The sequence below is a fragment of the Podarcis erhardii genome (assembly GCF_964252035.2).
Source record: "Podarcis erhardii genome assembly, chromosome: Z".
Classification (NCBI taxonomy): Eukaryota; Metazoa; Chordata; class Lepidosauria; order Squamata; family Lacertidae; genus Podarcis; species Podarcis erhardii.
Window position 1 is genome coordinate 29140029 of NC_138504.1, and position 12390 is coordinate 29152418.

The following is a 12390-nucleotide window of genomic DNA, read 5'->3' on the forward strand; positions in this document are numbered from 1 at the left end:
CGTGACCTGGGAGAAGAGAAGATGGAGGAAGACTGGGAGAAATTCAAGAAGTATCTACAAAAACATTGTAATTTGGTTGAATGTTAAGAAGGATGCTAGATTATAAAAAATTGGCCACCACTAAATTAGATTTGAAATTTGATGATAAGTGAGACTAAAGAAAATATAAAACTTTTTGGAAGAAGTGCTAGATTATATTTGAATGTGTGGACATGAGATTGTAAACAAGTTGATAATTTGTTTGGAAAAAACTTTTAACGATGTAAATGGGAGCGGGAGACGCGAGGGAGTCCAAAGAAGTCATGAAATTATGTCTGTGATAGAAGTAAGATTGTTTATTATTTGTGCATTTATATTTAAAAACTTTAATAAATATTTATAAAAAAAAAAAAAAAATAAGTTTCTTGAAATGGACAAAACATACTAGAAAAGTGAAGACAAGATCTGGACACAATTTCTATTTTCTGTCTACCAAATATTCTTATTTTCCACATCACTGGTATTTTTAGTGTTTTTATAATAACTATACGTAATATGTTTTTTAAAAGTAGTAACCAGCAATACCTGGAAGATCTTATGTCTCCACATGGGCCTGCATGTATTTCTCTATTCATCAGAGGCCCTTTGGCTTCCTCCATCATCTGAGGTGGCTACTAGGTAGTGCCCTGGCTTTGGAATTCTCTCCCCACAGAGGCTTGCTGGAAGACCACTCTGCTAAATAAAGACCTTTTTATTTTGCTTTAACTCTTGCAGATTTGCTATTTGGATGCCGCTTTTACAGAGTAGCTGTTACAGCTTATTTTCAGTCTACTGGCTATTTCATTATGTTGTAATATTTTATGGTATGACAGCCTGAAAATGTGTTTGAAGAGCAGTTTGTAAATCTAAATAAAGACTGAGAAAACTGTAATTCTTGCCCATGTTCAGTGAAACTCTTTATGGTTGTTCTTCCTTTCTGCCCTGGACTGTCATCCTGAGCTGCTTCATTGCTCCTGTTTTCAAATCAACACTGCAGTAGCTGTGGCTACAGCATCAGATGTTTGCAGGGAATTATGGGTTCCAAAGGAAAAGTAGTACAATACCTGAGGTACAACTCCTATGGATTTTCTCAGGCTGTCCAAACTGATGTTTCGTATGTTCTGGCCAGAAATGTAAATCTCCCCCTTCTGAGGTTCAAAGAAGCGAAACAATAATCTTACTATTGTGCTTTTCCTTTAAACAAAAACAAAAAGAGAAACAAAGTTAGAACTTGGGTTACTTGCTTGGTGTATCTTTATCATGATTTTAAAATAATAAATAAATAAATCAATGATGCAGAATTTTGCGCATCTGTTTACCCACCCTGACCCACTGCCTCCTACAATGGCCACTTTTCTTCCTGCAGGGACTTCAAAAGACACGCCACTGAGGACTTTCTGCCCCTCAAGGTATTCAAAGTGCACGTTATCAAAGGCGATGGTAGCAGTCTGTGGAGTGATCTGCAGGGGTGGAGCCAGCTCTTTATCCTATTGAAAGAAAAGCGCTGCTTTACACACTGCCCAGAAGGTATTTCAAAGAGTTTAGCAAGCTAAACAATGGATCTAATTCAGTGCAAGCTACAGCCACTGTTTTCTCCAGGGGGGGGGGGGGGGAGAACCTAGCCATTTCAGTCACACAGGTAAGAGTCTCTTCTACCCACCCCCACCCCCTATTTTTTCTATAAAGCTCAAAATTTCTGATGTAATAGTCTGGCTTCTAGGCAGCGTTCTGCATAATAAATTCTGCATCATTAATTAAAGTGATAAAATAATACTTCAATGCCTTGCATGCACACAAAGTATGACAATGACAAACACACTGCTTTGGCTTTTTTTAAAAAAGGGGGGAGCTCTTTCAGAGACACAGGTTCAAATAAAGCGTCTCCACTAACCATTCTTCCAAAAGAACAAACACAAGTTCCTCACATGTAGCATTCCCTTTTCAGAAGAAAAATAGCTATCAGACGAAGCAAAAATAACTCCACAAGGTGACTGAATTCATTCTAACATATTTGGCAAAGGTTTTAAGCAGCATTTTATGGGTAGAATCACAGAATTGTAGAGTTGGAAGGGACCCCCGAGGGTCAGTTAGTCCAACCCCTGCAATGCAGGAATCTCAACATGTAGTCCCCCATCCCATGTGAAATCATACCAGACCTTGCTTAGCTTTGCATAAAGGGCTAACAGTTTTATTGCTGAACAATACTCACTTTAATTTTTGAGTCTATATTAAGCAGTGTGAACAAGACATTCATGTCTATTAGCGCTTGCCTCGTCTCTCTGTACACCGTTCCCAGAAAGTTAAGGGGCAAAGAAAGTTGGAACAACAGTCCATTCACCATTACCAGATCGCCAACTGTTAGGTTACCTTAATTAAAAAAAAAAAAAAAAGGGCTTATAGTATGTTTGCTTGCCAAACATCTACCACACTTTTTAGTCATCTAGTTCTGCTCTTCAACACAAGCTGCAGCAACTTCAAAACATGGTATAATTTATCCAGTTAATTAATCCTCTACTTTTAAGGTATGAGTGCAAGTTACTTTCTAGATTGTTTTTAAGTTCTCTGCCTTGCTTGGAGGGCAAGGCCTGCACATCACATCAGTTCTGGAAGCCCAGGGATGCTTGTGTGAGATCTTGTAGGAACTCAGATTGTCAGGCAAGATATTGTAAGAGCCTCCTAGAGCAGGTGTAACCCCAAGTGAACCTGGCACTTTTAAGTTTTCCACCCTGCTGGAATTTAACATGCACAATTTCAAGTAGTCTGCCTTCAACAGCATATGACTGAAACTGAACAAGTTAAATGCACAAGTTAAATGTAATCCTAACATATTGTCTTTGCTTAGGACATGTCAGCTGATTTCCACCCATGACCAAGAAGTGGATACTTCTTAAAAACTACTTTGTGGTACTGAATGCTAGGTGCTATCTGAGTTATTCAGCCACAAGATTTCCACAACCAATGAACTGATTCTTTTCCAGAATTTTAAGAATCCCTGCAGTCTGATTGTGATAAAGCTGCTCCAAAACCAAAATATAGTCCTTTAAAGTAAACCTATTTGAAGAACTGTCTCAAGAGACAGACAGATGTTGTTTGCAAGGAAAGCAAAATTTAAAAGGTCATTCAGTCTTTTAGTTCACTTGCTTGCAATTAAGGAATTTAGGACTTTATACATTTTTAAAAAATTCAAGCATGCATGCAACATAAAAAAGACACAAGTTTTAGACACAAACAGGGTACCTGCAACAATTCCTTTGCTAGCCAGTACCATGATGGCTGTTAGCCCAATGCTGAATATAGCATTTTGTCCAAAGTTCAGCAGAGCTAAGGTAGTGGTAGTCTTCAGTGAGGCATTTTCATAGGTCTTCAAAAACCCATCATATCGCTGAGCTTCATACTTTTCATTATTGAAATACTAGTAAGTAAGGGGGGAAACAATGTAAGGAGTCTCAGCATTCTTAGGATTGTACTTCATAAATTATTCTTTAATATAGCCTTCCCCAATCTGGTGTTCTTGAGATTGCTTTTGTCCATACAGCTGGGCTTGCTGGAGTTGATGGGAGTTGTAATCCAAAGCGTTGGCAGGGGGTACAGGGTTGGGGGAGGGCGTTTTAGTACATAACTAGCTAAACACTTTATAAAGCAGTTTACTGTTGCTTCAGCAACCTAGCCCCAGCACCTGACCTTCCAGCTCTGGACGCATCAAATGTCATGCCTGCCTGTCTCCTGTTCTTGATGGCCGACAGCTACTCAGTCACAGCTGCTACTGCCTTGCACCCATGACATTTTAAATTTATTCTAATAATATTCACAATATTATCTCCTTTCCTCCTCAAATGGATCCTCCCCCACCCTACCATAATATTATTGCCACAGCAATCCCAAGAGGCAAGATTAGGCTGTGGGACAGCAACTGCCCAGTGCTACTCAGTGAGCTTCATGGCCAAGTGAAGATTTGAACCTGGTCCTACATTTGACCCTCTCACAACTACACCACATATACCATGGATGACTAGCTCAAAGCATGTTTTGGAAATGACTTGAAAAGCAAATCAAGAGGGACAAGGCTAAATACACAGGAGGATCTTTTTTATGTAAGTGAAAAATGGTAAGCAAACCCAGATAACCAACAGGTTTATAAAACTATATTTCTCCACTAAAATGTCATTTTGTTTGAAGATAATAGCATAAATGGAGAGAATACTCAAAGACAAAATATATGAAAATTCTGGAGAACTACATAGGCTGGGGTTAATTCTGCAAGTCATTATTAATAGAAGGAAGCAGATACAAGTTCCTTTTGAGTAAAATCAGGATACATAAATGGATAATAAAGTCTATCCTACTTAATAACAATATGAAAAGTTAAAAACGTTAATGGCTCACCTTCACAGTTTCATAATTCAGCAGCGAGTCAATTGCAGCGTTACCTGCATCATTATCTGCTTTATTCATTTCTATCCTAAATTTAGTTCTGCAAGACAAAAGGTTTGCATATAGATTTGTTCTCACCACAGCTCTATAAACCAGCTAATCCTAACCAGTTAGGGAAAATGCCTTACCTCCATTGTGTAACTCCTATTGTGAATACTGTGTATGCTCCTAATGTCCCCAAGGTTACTAGTGCAAACTGTGCGCCACATTTATAATACTGAACGAGGAAAGAGAAAGAAGGGAGAATGTCAGTAATGGTTTTCTATCATTTTGGTTACAATGCCGACAGAGACAAATCTGTTTTGACAAGATGTACCATGAAATAAAAGGGAAATGATTCTGTAAAGATAAACCAGAAGCACAGTGGGATGGCTGAAAGAAAAATAGTGATATGGGTAATCTATCTCCTTAATACAACAGCCTTCCCCATTCTGGTGCCCTCTAGCTGTTTGGGACCGCAGCTCCCTGTAGAGTTCCAGTGGACATAGCTATATGATGCTTGGGTTGATGGGAGAAGTAAGCCAAAAGATATGGAGAGCACCAGGCATTAGGCTGGGGCAGACAATGTGCTGAACTGCATTTGAGGCTGTTGAAAAGTCCAAATGTGCATAGTACAAACTTATGGTCATTTCTGCAGCCCTGCATGTACTCCAATATACACAGATACACTTTGCGCATGAGCTGCTCTATTCAGATTTTTTGCTTCAATGATACGGATGTGTGAAGGGACACACCTAAGCTGTCAACTGAACTTAATGCAAAAGCTGTTTCAGATGCATGTGCTTTGTAGTAACATGTCAGAACAGACTCCAATGAGAGGATGGACTTTCCTTCCTTGAAGGTTTTGAAGCAGAGGCTGGATGGCCACCTGTCATGTGTGATCCAGTTGAGATTCCTGCATTGCAGGGGGTGGACTAGATGACCCTTAGGGTCCCTTCTAACTCTACAATTCTGTGAATGAAATATGACATCTGATTTCTAGGGAATGCACTGTGTACTTTCTCATCTACTGTCTTTATGTTCCAGGTCTGATATTTAGCAGAAAAACCTCTAGAGCTATTCGGGTAAAAGTGTGGCCATCTGAAGGAGAGTTGTTTTGAATGAGAAACTTTGGCCTGGTCCTCTACACCAAGACTGCACATCAGGAGGTGGGCCAACTTTGTCCTGACAGAGGTTCCAATTTGGCCAACAGGACTGTCTTCCCCAAATTATGCCTAACTATCTCAATACCCAACACTTGCCAATTTAGTGCTTATCACATTCAAATGATCAACAAAGTTGCTGCTATAACAGAGCATCACTGTAAGTACATCAATAAAAGTGACAATTACTGTTGCTTCTGGTAAGCAATACATACCAAAATTCCACTAACGAGTGCCACTTCGAACAAGGTGGGGCCCAAATTGAATACTATGGCACTGAGCACAAAGCTGATGCCTCTTGTTCCTCTGTCAATGGCTTTTGATAATGCTCCAGTCTGCCGGCTCAGGTGGAAACTCAAGTCCAGGTTGTGCAGGTGGAGGAAGACATTCTTTGCTATCCTTCGGATTGAGTTTTGGGCTACTTTTCCAAATACAGCATTTCTAGCCTCATTAAATAAAGCAGACCCAGCTCGTGAGATGCCATCTGGTTTTAAAAAAACAAAAACTATTAAGATGCATATATTGCTGCTCCTCAATAAGTCCTTAATAGATGGAACATTTTATTTCACATATTTGCCAGTGTTACTTACTAGATCAAAAGTTCAATCGTTTTAAAATCCACACTTCATTTGCTGACTTTAACAAGCCCAAAGAATGAATTGCTATTATTGAACTGGTATTAAATAAACAAACAAACAAACAAACAAACAAACAACAAGTTACAGGAACTGGTAATGAACAAAGTGGGGGGAAACTTCCAGATGCTTAGCGGAGTTAGCAATGAAAAGGTCACGTTTGTTAATGTTCCAAAACCTTCCCAAAGAAAGTCAGCACCTGTCAACAGATTAAAGCATCACACTTACATCCAATCAGAACAGCTGTTGCCATGGTTGCCACAGTATTTGGTGCATCATTCAGGTTCAGAACATTTCCAGACATCTGGTTGAGGTTGTCTACTGCATATTTAAACATGAAGGGAACGACTATATTCATGGCCTAAAAAGCACAAAACATAGCAATTATGCAAGATGTACTAAAATGTTTATTTATAAAGTATAAATATTTCCCCTGAATTAGCTGCAATTATGGTATTTTGCTATTAACTACTTAGAAGGATGGCTCTACAGATTTCAGGGGTATGGGCACTGCAATAAGAGGTCTGCAACCCCAATGCAGAAAAGCTACCTTCCCACTGGCTTGTTATAAAAATCAGTTTTCATCTCAACTAAACAGTTCATTGAGAATGTGCTTCAGTTCATTTGGGGGGCTCATTAAAGTGATGGCAAGACTGGGAAACACAAAGCAGAAAGACTCAGCATATATTTATAGGGCCATTAAGCTATGAAGAGTTATCAGAGGCAGTTCAGAGCATTTCAGCTGGAAATATTTATAGAATACGATGCAATTGCCCATCTTGACAGGATAACATTGGGCAGGCTGGACAGAAATCCAAGCACTTCTGTCCCCAACCTCAGCAGTACATAAATGAGATTCATTCAAGAAAATTGAGGATCTAGATGCTTTCATTATAGAAGATGTGCCTAAAGTTGAGTTATTTGAGCAGTTTTATCTGCAAAGCTGTCACAGTGCGCATAGCCCAGCACACGGAACACCTTAGTGCATTATTGTGTAATGTCATAATGTGATGAGCAATGTCTTATTTCTGCTGCAGCTAAAGGTACAAGCTGACAAATGCTTGCAGCTTATTAAAAACATCACCCATGGTGGCTCTATCCAAATTTGAATCAAGCAATTTGTTGGCTCCATCATGCAAAGGAATGAAAATTACTATGCCTCTCTACCTAACTCGCACCCAAATTCTTGCTTGCAGTTGCAGGAACATGGCTGCAACTGACTAAATTTTGACTATGGCTGACACTATTTCTTGAACTATTAATACTATGAACTGCAAGAGTCAACTACTACAAGGCTAGAAAATGGTCTTCCTTAAGATCACAGTTCCTCTTCTATTATATTATGACGCCTACTCCTCAGTCATTATATTGTGCACAAGGATAAACCACTTGCTTGAATGATTTGTGTGGGTTTATCAATACCAACAGTTTATAAACTGTTTTTTAACCAATGACTTATTTTGCTCAATAAAGGTAAAGGTACCCCTGCCCATACGGGCCAGTCTTGCCAGACTCTAGGGTTGTGCGCTCATCTCACTCTATAGGCCGGGAGCCAGCGCTGTCTGCAGACACTTCCGGGTCACGTGGCCAGCGTGACAAGCTGCATCTGGCGAGCCAGCGCAGCACACGGAACACCGTTTACCTTCCCGCTGGTAAGCGGTCCCTATTTATCTACTTGCACCCAGAGGTGCTTTCGAACTGCTAGGTTGGCAGGTGCTGGGACCGAACGACGGGAGCGCACCCCGCTGCAGGGATTCAAACCGCCGACCATGCGATCAGCAAGTCCTAGGCGCTGAGGTTTTACCCACAGCGCCACCCACATCCCATTTTGCTCAATACCAAATCCTATATTCCAGGTTGGTTTGCTTTCAACGAACAGCAAGAGAGGAAGACAAGATGGACCGCTGGAAGAATAGCATTGCAAAATTCTGGAGCCATAATTGAAAAGGGTCTAAACATATTAAATATTAATCTAACATCAGAAAAGAATGGAACATGAAGCATAGCTTCCTTAGTAGATCTCACTGCTTCTAAGGACAGGGTTATTGTCCTCTTCTCTCTCTACTCCTCCTCACCCCTGAAAACTGCATCCCATCTGCTTCACTGCTTTGCAACCATTTGGCATGAATCAGGTGTCCCACACCACTGCTGCCTGAAGTCTAGCTCTGCCTTTAGGCACTAACCTAAATCAGAATTATGCAAAACCCTGAAGAATTCACAGACTTGAGATACCATGACTGCAAATCACAGTCAATAGGGAACAAACAAAACTGGTTGTTATGGCTGGAAAATAATTTCACAGATACAAAGCTCCAAAGAATTGAGGGTGTATTAAATAGATTTTAAAGCTTTAAGGAAAGACACTGCTCTTGAATGTTAATTTCAAAATATGCCCTTCATATAAACAAAAACACAAGTTGACCAACTCCCTTTGGTGTTACTTGCCTAGAAACTCAATTTTCATCCATCCTTTTAGTTTTAATAACCACAATGCTGCTCCATCTGTGTTACATTGTGATGACCATCATTTAGAGGACATAACACAGCTTTTCCTAGGGGAGCCTATTCAGTAGAAATGAAATTTATTCTAATGCAGATTGCCTTGATTTGCTGCAGATTCCCTTGAAGTCCCTCTGCAGCCATTCTACTTTTCAAAAGCAGGCTACATGGTATGATTTGAGCTACACTTGGAATAGCTGAAGTTCTATTTCTAAAGCTAAGAGGCTGTAGCCTCCTTCAAACCTCTATCTCAACCTGCAATTAAATTAATTGGCACCACTCTACGGCTTTGCAAGAGAATTTCCACCCTCCAATATAGCCCTAAGTATTTAAGTGAAGTTTAAAAATGGTCTCTCTCAATCCCAGAGGGTAAAAACATGAATCAGAACAAGGCAGCATGTTATTAAATCTCATTCACAACCAGTTTTGTGTTCTCATCATCTTCTCCCCACCAGTCCTGTTCAAAACAAAATTGCTAGTTCCACCATCTCTTACCCTCAGAGTGAAAGATTAGATCAGACTTCCACAACCTGGTGCCCTCCAGATGTTTTGGAACACAACTCCCCAGCCAGCATAGAGAGAGCATCAGGTTAGGGAAGGCTGAATTAGATACTAAAATAAGTCATGGCTAGAATTCCGAGTCATGCTTTGCCAAAAAGTCCTTGAATGTACCCAGTGAGATTTTTTAAAAATGCTATTTCTTCTTCAAACAGCAATTCTTGACTGCTGCCCAAACCATAATAGAAATTGCTTTTGAAACACCCCTGTGTTTCCAAAGCAGTTTGGGAGAAAACATGTTGTTATTCAAGAAATAAAAGATTAAGGCCTCCTCAAGCAAGCAAAAGCAATGATGTTCTTTGGACATCAGCTGATGCTTATATATGGAGAATATCAAGTTTTCTAGAATGAATCCTAATGCTCCTATACTGGACCCTAAACAGATACAGAATGCTGTAGTTAAAGTTTTTAGTGCAGATCTTAGAGATAAAGAAACAAATTATGACATAAATTATACATCTAGATAAATGACAGATGAAAAATGAACCTAAACTCTATCCCTCTGAGGTACTTCAGTGCTGTCATTTCTGGACCACATGAATAAAAATGCAAAATGGCTCACATTCTTCTCATTGCTTACTTGTGGGTAAGCAGTTGCATGGTAATGGCTGTTACATTATTAAAATGTCAAACACTGTTTCTTAGGTACTGCTCTGAAGTAAAGTGAGTACACACATGCAGGTGAAGCATGGAGTCTTTCTGACACTTGTGATATCTTAAGAACTATGATGTGTTATAAAGGTGTACAGCAGAAGCCTCCATCAGCATACAGCTCTCCTGCAGAAAGTTGTACTTGAGCAACAATCTACATATGACTCTTGAGTCCCATCCTCAATCATTGTTTGCTATGGGGTACAGGAGAAGTAGGGAGTCCTTTGTATAAGCACCTAGATTGTTAGGTAAAAATAAATCACTTGAGTAACAATTTGCGTATAACGCTTGATTTTTAGGTATTTCCTGTTCATTCCAGCACAATAGATGCACCCACATTTGTTTTATCCAACGTGGCCTCTCTTTCATTTTGGTCTTCATTTAAAACACGTTGGTATCAATTCAACAAATACCTAGCATGCATGGAGACCCAAGGTTTTTAAATCCATTTTTCCAGCAGAATGTTTAAACCTCAAGGAAAGTTTAACATTTGGTTTGCTAGTATGTAGGATCCAGGGGAAGAATCAGATGGAACAAACAAATTTTGCGAGTCTAGCTGTATACAAGCATTGGTACATTTGTCTGGGACCTGATGCACTGATGCTATGAAGCAAACCTGGCCTGTCTTACTGGTACAATGAAGGTGTAATGTTCCCAACCCTTAATGGATTAGGCTGCAGGACTGCCAGCTCCCTCTACTCTATACATATGGATCCCATTGTCCATGATCAAGGCAAAGGCAAACAGGGACTTGCTATTAACTAGGGCTAGAAGTATAAGGACATTACAAGGCTTGGTGTAGGGAGAAGAGAAAGTAGAAGCTGGAATACATGAACCCAGAGGACTACTTCTGCACCAGCTGTGGCAACATAAGAGACTACTCTGAGCTCCTTGAAGGATGGGGCAGGTTGAAAGTGCAACAACTGTACAAATGAAAGTACAGTGGTACCTCGAGTTACAAATGCCTCAGGTTACAAATGCTGCTAACCTGGAAGAGTTACCTTGAGTTGAGAACTTTGCCCCAGGATGAGAACGGAAATCGTGTGCCGGAGGCGCAGAGGCAGCAAGAGGCCCCATTAGCAACAGCACGCCTCTACAGTGGTGCCTCGCAAGACGAAATTAATCCGTTCCGTGAGGCTCTTCGTATAGCGGTTTTTTCGTCTTGCGAAGCAAGCCCATTGACAGCTTAGCAGATTAGCGCTATTAGCGGTTTAGCGGCTTTTAGCGGATCAGCTGATAAGCGGCTTATCAGCGGATCAGCTGATAAGCGGCTTAGGGCTTAGGAAAAGGGGGGAGGGGAAAAACCCCGCAGGAACTCGCAAGACATTTTTGTCTTGCGAAGCAAGCCCATAGGGAAATTCGTTTTGCAAAGCGCCTCCAAAACGGAAAACCCTTTCGTCTAGCGGGTTTTCCGTCTTGCGAGGCGTTCGTCTTGCGGGGCACCACTGTAGTTAAGAACAGTATCAGGTTAAGAACGGACCTCCGGAATGAATTAAGTTCGTAACTAGAGGTACCACTTTACCAGGAGCAGAGCATGTCTAGGAGTTGCAGTACAAATTGCTGTTAGATCACTACTACTAAAGACAGCTAGATGGGTGGGAAGTAGGAGATAAGCAGAGGGTTTTTTTCTTATTGGAATCTAGTCCTAATAGAGTGTGGGGAGGTTGGGGGGGGGGAGAAGCTAGGAGACCCCAAGGGTTCATATGGCTGATACCACATTGACATATCCCTTGTTGCTTAGACAGGTAAGAGGTACTCACAAAGCAGGTGGATCATCCATTTTAAGTTCCCATGGCTTTACACATGCATGTTTTGCACAGCCAGTTCCCCTTCCGAATGTACAATATTAACAGTCAGCAGCAACATAGAGACTGTGAAAGATATGCCTGATTCATAAGTAATGGATGTTCAGCCCAAGAGTAAAAGGCCAAAAGTGACTGCAAATGTGACAGGAGGTGACAGCAGCTCATCAAACCCACAAATTTAATCCAGCTGCTATGGATACATACAGCTTGATCCACAACTCAGTTAAAATGAAGGGCTTAAGCCAATTTAGACTACCAGTGTCATCTCTGCTTAATTCCAAGTGCTGCAGTCTTAACTAAACTGTGCATTAGGCTGTCACTATAAGAATAAGAATAAAGGTGCACCAGGCAAAGAAGAAAAAAAAGAAACCCTCTTGCACCTAGCAAGCTGGAGCATAAGGGCCATATGTCCTGGCTTGTCCACTGATCTGCTGCAGGTCAATGACTCACAGAAGATGGCTATCATTGACCATGAGTTGAAAACTAAACACTGACATTGGTGTTCCACAGAAGACCAGAGGTGTTTGAATGGCAGCCTCTGAGAGAAGAACTACACCATTTATGGTGAGGGCATCCAAAAGAATCACGTATTAATGCTGTAGGCTTTGCAGTAAGGAACTCCCTTCTGTCTGTGACAGAACCACTGATGGA

The 12390-nt window shown here is 40.7% G+C and overlaps 1 protein-coding gene across 1 annotated transcript in view; it reads right to left on the bottom strand.

The window, feature by feature from the left end:
• The window catches only part of ABCB7 (ATP binding cassette subfamily B member 7), a 68867-nt gene that overhangs the window by 21189 nt on the left and 35288 nt on the right, over window positions 1-12390 (bottom strand). The window contains exons 5-12 of the mRNA XM_081847019.1: window positions 6455-6587; window positions 5807-6075; window positions 4578-4666; window positions 4402-4489; window positions 3256-3430; window positions 2228-2385; window positions 1342-1505; window positions 1083-1212 (exon numbers count right to left, since the gene is read on the bottom strand). Coding sequence (XP_081703145.1) covers window positions 1083-1212; window positions 1342-1505; window positions 2228-2385; window positions 3256-3430; window positions 4402-4489; window positions 4578-4666; window positions 5807-6075; window positions 6455-6587 — 1206 coding nt within the window. The remainder of the gene's footprint in view (window positions 1-1082; window positions 1213-1341; window positions 1506-2227; window positions 2386-3255; window positions 3431-4401; window positions 4490-4577; window positions 4667-5806; window positions 6076-6454; window positions 6588-12390) is intronic.